At 37.1% G+C, this 15,990-nt stretch overlaps 1 protein-coding gene across 1 annotated transcript in view; it reads right to left on the bottom strand.

Moving 5' to 3' along the window:
* The window catches only part of ssh2a (slingshot protein phosphatase 2a), a 28,616-nt gene extending 23,184 nt beyond the window's left edge, over positions 1-5,432 (bottom strand). The window contains exons 1-2 of the mRNA XM_053646626.1: positions 5,019-5,432; positions 1,729-1,772 (exon numbers count right to left, since the gene is read on the bottom strand). Coding sequence (XP_053502601.1) covers positions 1,729-1,772; positions 5,019-5,081 — 107 coding nt within the window. The 5' untranslated portion in view covers positions 5,082-5,432. The remainder of the gene's footprint in view (positions 1-1,728; positions 1,773-5,018) is intronic.
* Positions 5,433-15,990: the final 10,558 nt, after the last annotated feature.

The following is a 15,990-nucleotide window of genomic DNA, read 5'->3' as shown; positions in this document are numbered from 1 at the left end:
CCTATAGATGTACGTATAAAAAAAAAGATATACATGTCAAAACATAATACTGTAGCTGTACCTGTTAGAACAATAAAGGGAACATTAGGAAGGCCATGTTTGACGTCTACATTGACGTACTATGGTCTCATAAACACAAACAGCTCACTGGAATCAAATATTTGATAAAAATGCAAATGAAGCCATATTTATCCACATTCATAACAGTCACTGGTTACAGTGTTATGTAACAACTGAACTTAGATAGAGTCAGAAGCGAGTTTATATAGATCTGACCCTCTTAGACAGACACTAGTTTTGAGCTCAATATAGGTTTTAAATACTCGTTTAACATGCTCTATTCATAATTCTTGGTACTTTGGGGGTATCCTTATTTTATTAAATATACTTCATGATTTTAGATTTTTTTAGACTCGAAACCAAATCGAAGCAAAGTTTATTATTATTACCACTGAGTCCATTGTCTAAGAGCTGTACTCCACTATGCCAACATCAAACCCCCACAATTTAAAAGCACTACTTAGTGGTGTATGATGCCTCCAACAACAGTTTCTCTAGTTAGACTATAAGGAGAACGTTATCAAGAAATGGTTATGATTAAACAAGATGAAATGCATAATGAACTTAAACACCTCATTATTGATAAATAGAATTAAATAGAAATAATTAAATAGAATAAATGTGAATTTGTTACGATATCATTTTACAGAGATCTATTAGTAATATCATGGGCAAATGTTTGGAGTGGATTCATGAGACTGTGTAGTCATCAAAAACCACACAAGCACATTTAGTACATTTTAGGACAATGGCTGCTCATCTCCGCAAGCAATTGTTGCATATACACAAGGCATTTGGAAAAGTGCACCATCCACCCATTGCATTGCACTTGTGTGCCACAGAGAACAGTGCCTTTGTTGTTTTGCGCATTTTTCAGGTTAGTTCAATTAAATCCTCCAACTACAGAACTGGAACTAGAGTATACTGTATGTAGGTAGTATCAATGAAGCCATGATGAACCCGCTATAGTCTCAGCTTACGGTGATTCGATGATAAGAAGACACCTCACTGTGGCTACTGAAAGTACTGCACTCGCACAGACGAAGGATCAATAAGGATGTTCTGAATAAAACATCAGTACACATTATAAGATGCGAGAATTCACTGACACAAAGATCTTTAAAGTGAAGGTAAAGGTAAGGCACTTACGCAGCTTGTATGCTGATGTAACAGCCTTTAACCTGTACAAGTTACCTTCAATGCTGGACTACAGATCACAGTACAGAGCGGAGCGTAATACAGCTTCCTGAGTAATCCACGTGTTTATAATAAAATTAAGGCTGTTACATTTATTTTCATGTTAACCACAGCCTGCTCACAAAATGTTTTAGTTCTGAACTTCATGTAAGAAAGAGTAGAGTAATCGGAAAAAGTGATATCAAACACCCAAACAATAACTTCAATGACTGGCACCTCTGGCTAACTAGGTATTTGAATATCTGTGAACATCCATATATTCCAGTCCTCAAATAATTTGCATGCCCATCAATAATCACCACCTGACGATGGTCAGAAAACTATTGGACAAAGGCATTAGACAAGGGTATGGGTAATTCTGTATTTGGATTAATAACAGTACTTTGCTGTAACATGCTATCCAGAAGAAAAGTGCTATTGGTGTTTGTTTTGGCTTAGCAGGAAGATGGGATTGAAAAAACATGGCCTTACCTTCTGGGATGAGAATGCCGGTCATCCTCTCCACTACCAGCCTCCTGTAAATAGAGCATGTAAAAAAGTAAGAACACATACCAAGATTCAACATGTTCACACATTCAACCTATACATACATACATATTTTTTGTATATTGTCACATTTAAAAAATCTTTTAAATTAACCCTGATCAATCTTCCACCATCCTCCCAGTCCTCCTGTTTGGATTAATTCAGGCCTATGGGAAACTCTGAAGTCACTGGAATAGGTGGCAATTAGTAACTGACCATTAATATATTTTCTGGTAACAAGCTCCCTTTCCCTGACTCTCTCCCATCATCCAATCCTGTTTAGCTTCACAGACAGTACCACTGAAAGCTACTTATTCCCATAAGTGCACTCCTATATCCTGGACTTCTTCATCTCTTTACTGCACTTTGTACCTATACCCAACCAACCACAGCCAGGGGTAGTTCAAATAGAACCTCTTTAGACAGTGTAATACAGTGCAAAACCAAGCCCCCCCACCCCACCCTGACAGTAATCCACAGTCTGCTCTGATAATCCTAACACTCCTAGTGCTTTCTCTCAGCGATTACTCTGCCAATCCTGCAGTGTGACACGTACAAGAAACAAAGGCACCGCACAGACTTCTGAAAAGGTGGAAAAACTTTGTGTTTCCATCAGCTACTGTGTGAATACTCTGAAAAAGAAATAGCATCAATAAATCATCAAATTATTGATAATAATATTATCATATCAATATATTATCGAAACACACCTAGTCACGGAATACACACTCACTATATCACCATCCACCCATTTTCCATAACACTTATCCTACACAGGGACGTGGGCGAGCCTGGAGAACTCGGGGAACAAGGCAGGGGATACCCTGGACGAGGTGCCAACCCATCACAGGGGACAATCACACACACGCTCACACACACATTCACACACTACGTATATTTTGGAAATTCCAATCAGCCTAGAACGCATGTCTTTGGACTGGAGGAGGAAACTGGAGTACCCAGAGGAAACCCCCGAAGCATGGGGAGAACATGCAAACTCTGCACATGCAGGGAAGAGGCGGGATTCGAACCCCCAACCCCGGTGCTAACCACCGAGTCACTGTGCACTGGGATTTTGAATTTCAGCTTATGTTGACTTATTATTTAAATTATTCATTTGATCTGATGTGTTTTATTTATTTTTTTATTTTCTACTTCACTTACTGAATTTATGCAAATTCTCTGTACAAACTTCTTGAATATTCCCTTGCTAATCCCAGCTCACTCAGACCTAACCTAATGTTTTCTTCATGATTTCCCTTTTGAGCTAATTTTTTTTGTTTAATTTTTTTGAACCACAAAGGTTCACCAAGTTCCTTCTTTAATAAGAAGTTGAGGCATCTCACAAGAGCGTCACATGGAGTCACATGATGGGCAACTTCATTTTATCTGTTGGACTGAAGCTCGTTTTTGGAGTTTGCCTAACCTATACACACACACACACACACACACACACACACACACACACACACACACACACACACACATCACCTCAGATCTTCTGCTCCATCACACCCAGGAAGCCTTTGTACATGAACTGATGAATTAATTCATGTGTTCTGGGAGCAGGGAAAGCATTCACATATGCAATTACTATACATGACATCAACCCCCTCATCACAATAACACTACTGGTCAAGATAATCAATCTAGTTGATTAGCGAGATCAGCTCTTTACACTGAATCCAGCATGAGGACAGATCTCCAGGGTTAGTGATCACCACCGTGATATAACGCAAGCTGACATGTGGGTTCCAGCATACAGAACATTTTTCAGCAATGTTCTCTCATATCATCACGGTTACCCCATTCTTACAGTAAAAGTAAAATCAAATTCATCTAATCTTCTATTAATTTTTTTTTTAACCATACTATTTACCGGTCTGATACTGAGTTTCAGTATTGACACAATATTTACCTGAAACCATGGACTGGTATAAGATTAGAAATTATATTTTCCAATCCAAGTCACTTGTTTTATGGTTAATACATTTTATATTTATATTTATTCATTTAGCAGACGCTTTTATCCAAAGTGACTTACAAATGAGGAAATACAAGCAAAGTGATATATTAAGCAGAGAACAATACAAGTAGTGCTATAAAGCAATATTTATAATTGAGCTCTAGAGAAGCAACGAGGTGTAAGAGAAAGAGTAAGTAAAAAAATAATAATAATAATTTAATAATGTGGGGTTGGCATTTTAGGGGTTAGTTAAGTGCTCATGGAAGAGGTGGATCTTTATCTGTTTTTTGAAGATAGTGACAGATTCTGTGGTCCGGATTGAGGTTGGAAGTTCATTCCACCACTGAGGGACAGTTAGTTTGAAGGATCTGGAAAGGGACCTTGAGCCAAGCTGAGTAGGCTCTATTAAGCATTGGTCGTCAACCGAAAAGCAGTGAACGTAAACCTCAAGGAGTGTTGAGGTAGGGCGGTGCTGTTCCAGACAAGGTCTTGGATGTGAGCATCAAGGCCTTGAATTTGATACAGGTGCCTACAGGAAGCCAGTGGAGGGAGATGAAGAGAGGTGTGACACGGGTTCTTTTGCTCTGGTTGAAAACATTCTGTTACCATCACACCTCTGGGCAAAGATTGCAGAGACTCAGGTCTGTCACTATCAGATCTGTATAAAGTATCGGCCAACACTCAGAGCTTTTAATAACTTCATGGTATTAAATAATAGAAATCTAGGATCAGGACATCCATAGAGTCTGCTATGGAGGAGCAGTAAGAAAAGCACCAGTGTTTAGTACAAGTAGGGAAACCTAACTGTAACTTAGTTATCAACAATAAAATCATTCACTGTACAAGTTAAAGCAAAAATTAAACTCCTTTATTCAGAGGAAAGCTTATAAAAATGAGTTAGTAAGTCCATTCATTTCTGCACAGAAATCATCAGTATAACTGCTTGTGAACAAAGCTAGCTGACACTGCTGAGAAGGGCGTACCGGCTACTGTTAGCAGACTAGCTAACCCCCGAGTAACCCAAACTCAGCTGCTTCCGTTTAGTTCTAATGTAAACACGCTGATAAAAACACGACACAATGGCAGCCCGTTCTTATGGACAGGAGTTTCTGCTTAAACACAGCACAACTAAACCTTGGTAGCTATACAGTAAGTGAGCTTAGCTAAGTTATGTGAGACGCTAACCATGCTAGTTAACGCATGCGCAGACGCGGGAATACCTCCCTAACGATTTCAGAATGACTGAATTCGGAAATAACTACTAACTTACCGAAATACACGGACTGGAGGTGGTGCTGGGAGTAGGGGACCGCTGCACGGTGACCAGCGCCATTCAGGCTCCAGGAAGTGAGGCTTTAAGAACAGGAAAGATTGAACACAGCGGACAAACCGACATCATTTAAACGCAAATATGAAGGAAAACGTACTTGTGCACGCACGAGGTCGCGCCCACTGCTACGCGCAAGTGTGGCGTTGATGCGCATGCTCACTACGGCCAGGCCGCTGTCACCGCTCACCTGCTGTCTGTATGATACACATCAGAGACGTTCCGAATAATGTTGCATAATAGAATAGATATACTTGTAATGGTATATCATAATAAAAACTGAAACTAAATATACAAGCATATAATGTAATAATACATAAACATGTCATATAATAACCCAGATATACTTTTAGCATTACATATAATTTACCATTGATATAATAATTGTTTTATAAGAAAACTATAATTATACAATCTTATAATATAATGATACATAAATATGTTACATATTAGTATAGATACAGTATACTTATAATGCGGTATCTGATTACAAAATACACTGTTAAATAAAATTTTTATATATATATAAAATCCATATAAAATGCAATCTTATAACACAATAATATATAAATAATAACTGTTATATATAGCTAGAAATTACATACACAATTACATAGCAAATCTGATAACTAAGAATAAATATACCTTTGTTCCTGCATCTATGTATTAACTGCAAACCAGAAGAATATATACAAACTTACTGAAATTGTATATGTAAATTAACCTCCATTTAGAACCCGTTATTACAATGTAACACAACTGTGGTCACTGCAACAGCAAACCCAGGCAGTATGAATCCCACATATCAGAGCTGATTATTTGGTGTCAGACAAGAGAGAACTTACTAATGCTAAAAATTATTACAATAAAATACTTCTACTGTATTTGTTCTTTTTTCTTTTATATATATATATATATATATATATATATATATATATATATATATATATATATATATATATATATATATATATAAAACACACACACACACCCATCCATCCATTTTCTATATCACTTATCCTTCAGGGTCGTGGGGAACCTGGAGCCTTTAATGAACCTTTAAAGCCTGAAGGCAATTTTGGGCCCATACAGCAATAATATTACTATATTAGATGAAATACAGAGAAAATATAAAATGCACCATCAATCGTTCACTGTATTCAGGTATTTTGTTCTCTGAATAGTGAAGATTGTCTTGTTTATTAGAAATGAGTGTATCTTAATCATATGTAATCCCATGCACTGATGCTATATTGTATGTTTGTCTTTTAGTATCTATATCCCTGTCTCATTGTGGCTGATTTAGCAGACAGACTAAAGGACTGAGTACTAGATTAGCCAAGATTACAGTGGATAAAGATACTATAACGCTTTAAAAGGCAACAAGACTAATCACAACTTTCAATTAAAGCTTGACTCAGGATTATTCTGGAACAAGGAAATGTTCCTATTAAAGTCCTATTCACTGACAAGTAATTAAGACTGGAGAGAGTGTATATTTAACATGGATTGGTGACTATAAATTGCTTCCCTAAGTGTGTGTATGTGTGTGTGTGTGTGTGTGTGTGTGTGTGTGTGTGTGTGTGTGTGTGTTTGCCATGCAAAGGACTAGTATCACATCCAGGATGTATTTCCACTTCACTTTGTTTACTGATAATGAAAATGATGAGCATTTTAATGCAGAATTTAATGTCAAAATTTGATCCGTCAGTAAGTTTGTATGTCAAAATGTCCATGACAACATCTTATATGCCTACAATATAACCTACACCATATAACCAAAAGTATACTGATACCTGTGTCTTCCACAAACGGTTGCCACAAAGCTGGAAGCACACAATTGCATAGAATGTCGTTGTATGCTGAAACATTACAATTTCCCTTCACTGGAACTAAAGGGCCAAACCTGTTCCAGCATAACAATGTCCCCGTGCACAACGCAGTCTCCATGAAGACATGGTTTGCCAAGGTCAGAGTGGAAGGACTCAATCAGCCTGCACAGAGCCCTGAAATCAACCCCACTGAACACCTCTGTAATGAATTTGGAACACTGACTGCACCCCAGACCTCCTTACCCAACATGAGTGCCTGACCACACTAATGTTCTTGTGGCTGAATGAGGAAATTACCAGTCACACTCAAAAATCTAGTGGAAAGTCTTCCCAGAAGAGTGGGGGTTATTATAATAGCAACAGGTGACTAAATCTGGTTTAGTCTATGAAATAATTCACAGTAATTTAATATAGTTTTTATGCAGTAGTTTAAATATTATTAGATATTATTTCTGGCTCTACATTTACACTTGTTCATAAGTTGTGATGCCTTTTGCAACAAAATGTGCTAATGAAACAATAATGTAGATGAGTAGTAATAAAGTAATAGAGTACATAGCATGCAAAACACAGACAGGATTAATGAAAAGCTCAAATATGCTCAGTGAGCTGAGGAAAGTGTAAAGATCTCTAGTCACCTCTACTGGTCATTACAGTAACTACACGAGTAATAGAGTTTATTAAGACATTATTACGGCTCGTTTCAGTGGTCAGACAAACACTATAATCACAATAAATAAATAAATAAACAAATAACTGCTGATTTAAAACTATAATTTATTTCTGTTTAAACCCCAAATCTATTTGGCATATAGATTTGTTTCATAAATCAACAAAGACAAATGTTTAAATATACACAAAATTTAGATTGAAAAAAAATTCTGGTCATTGTTTAGGGAGAAGAGAATTGGGGCATTTAGTACAGTGTCATACAATTCAGCACTGCCATGTCATGTCTTTCTCTTTCAGGATCTTCTGATAGAGAAGTGAACGTGCTAACCACTGTGCACCCAAGTGTAAATCTTACCCCTAGCAAGTCCAAAACAAAGTGAAATAAATAAATAAATAAATAAAAACAGATTAAAAAATGTAAAATATTAAATACTCTTAGAAAAAGGTTTTTAAAAATTACAGTGCCCTCCACTAATATTGGCACCCTTGGTAAATATGAGCAAAGAACGCTGTGAAAATTTGTCTTTAATATTTAAATAAGTAAATTGAGAATAATCTCATCTGACAAGTTCCTCCTTAGCGTGAAGTGAGTTTCTCTTTCATCTTTAAATTGAGCTTTTGGAATGAGAGAAAGCAGGGCAGGGCGCCGTAGGCGAGATTCCTATTGGTGCCCCCCCCCCTCCCCCCTCCCTCCAGGGGTAATCATAAACGTTCCTGGCCCTCTACATCTGTCACTCTTCCTAACAGCAGCGCTCACTATCACCAGGGATACCAGATAATGGCATGCAATCATAAAGCGTTACCTGATGAAAGATTTAAAATAAAACTCTTCAGGGCTACAGCCCTGAAAGCCCAGACCAGGTTACGCCCCTGGAATTATCTTTCTCGTGGGTGGGTGAGTCAGACAAGGGCTTTGGGCTCCCAAGCTGCTAGGGCCCCCAAGCTGCTAGTGCCCACACGACCGCCTAGTTCATCTATGCCTAGAAACGACCCTGAGAGAAAGTTATACTGAATCTTTCTAGTTTGTTTTAAATTGTTTACAACAGAGTCCATTATATAATTCTACTTGTAGCAGATAGATGGCAGCAGTGACACTAGAACTGAGAACAAACGACCGATGCTTTAGGCATTTTGGGATACACAGGTACATCTCAAAAAATTTGAATATCGTGGAAAAGTAAATTTTTTCCGTAATTTAATTCAAAAGGTGGAACTTTCATCTATTCTAGATTCATTAAACATAAAGTGAAATATTTTAAGCCTTTTTTTGTTTTAATCTTGATGAGTATGGCTTACAGCTAATAGAAATCAAAGAAATCAAATCATTTTTTATTTCCATGAGCTGCAAGCCGTAATCATCAAGATTAAAACAAAAAAAGGCTTGAAATATTTCACTTTATGTGTAATTAATCTAGAATATATGAAAGATCCATTTTTTGAATTAAATTAAATTATGAAGAGCGAGGATGGTAGGCCTAAATGTACATTTTAGTCCACTATCCACCTAGATGACCCCCCCCCCCCCCCCATAATCCATTTTTTCTATTTCTGTGCCCCACTCAGCAGTTTAAACCTTAAGAGATTTTATGTGACTACTTTGGAATTAATTTGCACGTTAACATTCAATGAAGTGTTGAAGGAGGAGGGGTGTAGGTGTCCATGTGTGAGAGTGTGTTTGTGCTTGTGTGAAGATAAGCATGTATTCTCAGGGTTCAAAATGAGTTTATTAAGCAGCAGGCTGGCATGGAGAGACCCAGATTGCTCTGATAAAGGCCACCGAGTGAAGGGAGGAATGAAAGTTTCATTTCCTGCTTCCATGAGCTGACGTATCAATGCGATCAGGAGGACGCAGGACTCGTCTAAGCAGAGTGAGTGACAGAGAAGTGTAGAAAGGAGGAAAATGCCAGACTCAAACACAGGTAAAGTAAACAAAATGTGTGAAATGGAAATGCCTGCAAAAGGATACATTCATAAATCATTTAGATGCCATATAGATGTCCTATAATGCCTATAATGGAGTACATTTAAAATCACATTGACATGTAGCCAGAGATGAGACTCAGTAAGTATAATGGGCATTTTGGCATGGGCTGATTATGCTAAAGATAATATCGGTCAAAGGCTACATGTTTTGAGGCCAATTGTGTGAGGCATTGTATGATTTTATTTCCTGTATTATTGAGCAAACAAGTTGGTGGAAATTTAAGAAAAAAAGAGAGAGAAATCATTTTGTATGCCGCATCCATATGGGAAGAGATAGGTAAAGACAGGAATGGGGAGATGGCGGCATCAGGGAGGTGTACCAGGGTGTTTAATATAGATCCTCTGGTAAGATAAAACAGGCAGAAAAATAGGAGGCTCCCATCATCAGAAGAGCAAGGCTCATAGGAAATTGCCTCAATGGAAAGCACAGCGCGAGGCAGGAGGCTGCATTACCAACACCTCGACTTCAATCCTTATCAATTGCATGCATCTATTGTTGAGTTTTTACTCCTGTTGCATGTTTTCTGAGTTTTACTGATTGTAATATTACTAGAGTAGGAAGCTATACTTAGGAGGCTAAACCATTAGGATAATTACTGTTGATAACTACTGTGGAAGGTCATTAGTGAGTACTAATCTAAATGGATGGAGTGAGGACAAAGAGGAGACAGAACCTCCTAAAAAGAATAGACAAAAACATTCTCAAAAGCAGTCTTAGGAGAGTTCATGAGCTGTAGTTAAACTCTGTTATTAGTTCATGGTGAAGAAATTAAATAAAATCTTGGTGAGATAATGGTTACTTTGACTAATAAAATTGGAATGAATAGCACTTCTTAATTCGGAGGAGAATTCATTAGGAAATATCTCATAATTAATGTCTTGTTTTACTGCTGAAAACAGCAAGCAATCATTTCTTTTAGTTAACACCTGTGTAAGAAATTCTGCCAAATAAATAAAACAGATGTGGCATAAATGTTAAGACATGAGTCACTCCAAAGGTTTAGATCGGAGTTTCCTTGGAGTTGGAATTTGTTTGTTTGTTATTTGCTTGTAAAGTTTTCAAATATATTTTTAAAGGGACCATTGATATGTAATTAACAGTTTTATAGAATATGCATAATTATTGCTATAATAATGTGATATCTGTATCAGGATAAAGCACATCACAATATGCTTTTCCAAAATACCATGTTAAGAGTATCAGTGATTTTTATATAACAAAACCAACATAATATTCTCATTAAAGAGGAACTTTCCCTTTACGCTAAATCATTTATTTGTAAACATAACTAAAATATTGTAGACATTAACTAATTCATTAATTGTCAGTAACCGCCGTATCTGGTCAGGGTCATGGTGCATCTGGAGGCTACAGTTGTGCTCATAAATTTACACACCCCTTGCAGAATATGCAAAATGTTAATAATTGAAAAAAAAATAGGAGGGACCATAAACATTGCATTTTATTTTTTATTTAGTACTGCCCTGAAGAAGCTATTTCACATAACAGATGTTTACATATAGTCCAGTACTAAATAAAAAAAACAAAACAAAATGCAATTTTAATGATCCCTCTTATTTGTTTATTTATTTATTTAAAAATTATTAACATTTGGCATCTTATTTTTTTTTAATTATTAAATTTGCATACCCCTTGCAGAATCTGCAAAATGTTAATATTTTGCAGATTCTGCAAGGGGTATGCAAATTTATGAGCACAACTGTATGCCAGGAACACTGGGCATGAGGTGGGAATACACCCTGGATGGGACTCTAGTCTATCTCAAGGTATGATTTGTACACACTTAGGGCGATTTAACACAGCCAGTCCACCTATCACCATGTTTTTGGGAGATGAGAGGAAAACTGGAGAACCCACAGGCAACTCGCACAGATACATTTACAACATGCGAAACTCAGGCAGTACCCTGAGCTCAGGATCAAACCCGGGACCACCGTGACATCACTGTAGACATTATAGACATTAAACTAAAATATATTTGAAGTTTATAGTTGTTTTTTATTTTGTCAAACAACACGGTAAATGCTTTTATCCGTTTAAACCCTACAATAGAGGGTTATCCTTTTAGAAAAGGTTCTTTATAGAACCTCTAGACAGAAATCTGTATATAGATTTAGATCTCTAATAAGCAAGTTAGCGGTGGCAGTGGCAAGGAAAAACTCCCTGAAACAATATGAGAAAGAAACAATATTCTTCTGGGTGACAACATTAACCGTTGTGGAATGATATATATTGTGTATTTTAAAATATTCTCAAGCATTAAATAAAGCACATTATTAATACATATACTTTTATTTCTCTAATAATTCATATATAATTCATATATTTCTTTATTCTATATGTATTCATATAACAGTCATGTAGACATACATCGATAAAGTACAGGAGATTTTTACTTTGCTAGAGAGTAAATTGTAAAGACATGAAAAAGATAGGGAGGAGGAAGAGGCATCACTATTTTGAGGCACACACTAAATACATAGAATACATTCATGTCTGCATGCATGCGTGCGCACACACTAACAGATCGAACCATGGCTTTTGGGAAGTCGTCATATAGCCTGTTGTTACTGTAACTCAAAACTGCATGTATCCTGTATGTATTCCATGTGTAAGAATGAACAATGTGAAGTGTTTGCTAAGGCTGGGGGCGCAGAGTAGGTGGATGGATTAAGCCCTGATGACAATATAGATGGCCATTTCTCGAATTCGTCTCACCATCATAGCTTGTCTGTCACGAAAAACAGGAGTGTGATTAATCAGTTTTACTCACAAGGGTTATCTCATTTGCTTTGTGTAATTTACTGATAGTAACATCATTTGCACAATTATGAAATATAGAACAGCACCTTGGCAGATCGCACATTTTGGCCATTTAAAAAAAAAGAAAAGGAAAAAGAAACTGATAAGCACATTCTAAGAAAAGGGAGTAGATATGAGTACTTAAGGAGGAATATTCTTGGTAATAACATATAATCTTCTCCTTCCTGTAAGACTAGAATTCTCTGATCTGTAAAAAAAAAAAAAAAAGAAAGATATTACTTAATATACTATATCTCACATCCACTTGATAACACATGCATAGAGAGTAAAACATTGAAGGGGCCTGTTAAATACCTCCAGAGCCTTCAACCCCTCGGGCTGAATCTCATCCATCTCCTGCGGCCTTGCTGTGATGAAGATTTCTAACCAGCATAGTAACTTTAGCCACAGAGATAGACTCCAAAACACCAGATATTTCTGGCACTGCCTCTTTAAAGGAGGGCATGTCCGCTGGGTTATGGACTTTCTCAAAGTGCTCCTTCCATCACTCAGTAACATTGCTCAACATTCCTTGTGAAACGGTCTCATATCCTCTTCCTTAGGCATTGAACAGTTTGCTAGAATTTCTCTGAGGAAACCCAAAAGTCTTTTTCCATGCACTCTTCAAACTCCCCCCAACCTCATGCCCAAATCTTTGCTTCTGCAGAACTTCTGGCCCTACTATCGAGTGAATCCTCTCCTATCTCAAATGAATCACCAGACCTCTTTGTGAGCATTAATCCGAAGGCCTCCTTCTTCAATTTGACAGCATACCTCACCACAGGGGTCCACCACTGCATTCTAGGGTTGCAGCCATATCAGGCACCAACAGCCTTCTAGTCACAGCTTCATTTATCCCTCACAGAAACTTCCAGCAGACACACCCAAACAACCCAGATGGCTTGGCCAGTGCCCTGTGCAACAAATCACAACTCACCACCAAGTGACGACCAGTCGATAGCTTTGAGCCTGTCTTTACGTAAGTTCCAAAACATTAGCCACAAGTCTAATGATGCAATAACAAAACTGATCATTGACCTTTGACACACGGTACTCTTATAGAAAGTAAACGTACTAGCAACCTTGTGTTTGAATAAAGTGTTCATTATTAATAATCTGGGGATCGTACAAAAGTCTAACAACATTTCACTACTCAGGTCTCAGGTTCAGCTCTAGGAGGGTGTTCCAATTACACCTCTCCAAATATCTCTATCATTCCCACCATGAAATTGATGCACACAAACAGCAGTCTGAGTTTTCCATCCTGATATTCAAAATGGTATAGAGGCAACCTTCTTGTCCACTAGGGAAAACTCCAACTTCCAGGACCTTCTCCTGGGACTGGTGAGTATCCAGACACACCTGACTGAGGCCTCCTGTGGGAACCCTGAAGTAGGAGAGAGACTACCCCATCCTCATATTTGGTACTGGAACCCTTACTGTGTGTAGACACAAGGTAGACAATATCTAGTCAAAGGTCTAGTCCATCTAAGACTGTCCATGTCATGCCTGCTGCCCAACTGGCACTGCACCTGACCTTCACCCTTCATCTTGCAGATGGTAAGCCCACACATCGTCATTTCAGACTGAGCTCAACTGGTTTATGAGGTGATCCAGTGTCCAAGTGCTTGCCTAGGATCGTCCTTTGTCTGACCTCTCTACTCAGATCTGTTCACCAAGGATGGCTCTACTGGTAGCATTAAACGCCCAGTGACAACCCTGAGGTTCTCCTAAGTACACAAGCCCCTTCATACCAACAAGGTGTCAATTCAGAAAGGTCATTAGTGAGTACTCAGATCTAAATGGATGGAGTGAGGACAAAGAGGAGACAGAACCTCCTAAAAAGAATAGACAAAAACATTCTCAAAAGCAGTCTTAGGAGAGTTCATGAGCTGTAGTTAAACTCTGTTATTAGTTCATGGTGAAGAAATTAAATAAAATCTTGGTGAGATAATGGTTACTTTGACTAATAAAATTGGAATGAATAGCACTTCTTAATTCGGAGGAGAATTCATTAGGAAATATCTCATAATTAAGGTCTTGTTTTACTGCTGAAAACAGCAAGCAATCATTTCTTTTAGTTAACACCTGTGTAAGAAATTCTGCCAAATAAATAAAACAGATTTGGCATAAATGTTAAGACATGAGTCACTCCAAAGGTTTAGATCGGAGTTTCCTTGGAGTTGGAATTTGTTTGTTTGTTATTTGCTTGTAAAGTTTTCAAATATATTTTTAAAGGGACCATTGATATGTAATTAACAGTTTTATAGAATATGCATAATTATTGCTATAATAATGTGATATCTGTATCAGGATAAAGCACATCACAATAGACTTTTCCAAACTACCATGTTAAGAGTATCAGTGATTTTTATATAACAAAACCAACATAATATTCTCATTAAAGAGGAACTTTCCCTTTACGCTAAATCATTTATTTGTAAGCATAACTAAAATATTGTAGACATTAACTAATTCATTAATTGTCAGTAACCGCCGTATCCGGTCAGGGTCATGGTGCATCTGGAGGCTACAGTTGTGCTCATAAATTTACACACCCCTTGCAGAATATGCAAAATGTTAATAATTGAAAAAAAATAGGAGGGACCATAAACATTGCATTTTATTTTTTATTTAGTACTGCCCTGAAGAAGATATTTCACATAACAGATGTTTACATATAGTCCAGTACTAAATAAAAAAATAAAATGCAATTTTAATGAGCCCTCTTATTTTTTTAAAAATTATTAACATTTTGCATCTAATTTTTTAATTATTAAATCTACAAGGGGTGTGCAAATTTATGAGCACAACTGTATGCCAGGAACACTGGGCATGAGGTGGGAATACACCCTGGATGGGACTCTAGTCTATCTCAAGGTGCGATTTGTACACACTTAGGGTGATTTAACACAGCCAGTCCACCTATCACCATGTTTTTGGGAGATGAGAGGAAAACTGGAGAACCCACAGGCAACTCGCACAGATACATTTACAACATGCGAAACTCAGGCAGTACCCTGAGCTCAGGATCAAACCCGGGACCACCGTGACATCACTGTAGACATTATAGACATTAAACTAAAATATATTTGAAGTTTATAGTTGTTTTTTATTTTGTCAAACAACACGGTAAATGCTTTTATCCGTTTAAACCCTACAATAGAAGGTTATCCTTTTAGAAAAGGTTCTTTATAGAAATCTGTATATAGATTTAGATCTCTAATAAGCAAGTTAGCGGTGGCAGTGGCAAGGAAAAACTCCCTGAAACAATATGAGGAAGAAACAATGTTCTTCTGGGTGACAACATTAACCCTTGTGGAATGATATATATTGTGTATTTTGAAAATATTCTCAAGCATTAAATAAAGCACATTATTAATACATATACTTTTATTTCTCTAATAATTCATATATAATTCATATATTTCTTTATTCTATATGTATTCATATAACAGTCATGTAGACATACATCGATAAAGTACAGGAGATTTTTACTTTGCTAGAGAGTAAATTGTAAAGACATGAACAAGATAGGGAGGAGGAAGAGGCATCACTATTTTGAGGCACACACTAAATACAAAGAATACATTCATGTCTGCAT

Source organism: Ictalurus furcatus, chromosome 17 (genome assembly GCF_023375685.1).
Source record: "Ictalurus furcatus strain D&B chromosome 17, Billie_1.0, whole genome shotgun sequence".
In the NCBI taxonomy this organism is placed as follows: domain Eukaryota; kingdom Metazoa; phylum Chordata; class Actinopteri; order Siluriformes; family Ictaluridae; genus Ictalurus; species Ictalurus furcatus.
This window is presented reverse-complemented; position numbering and strand designations above follow the sequence as displayed.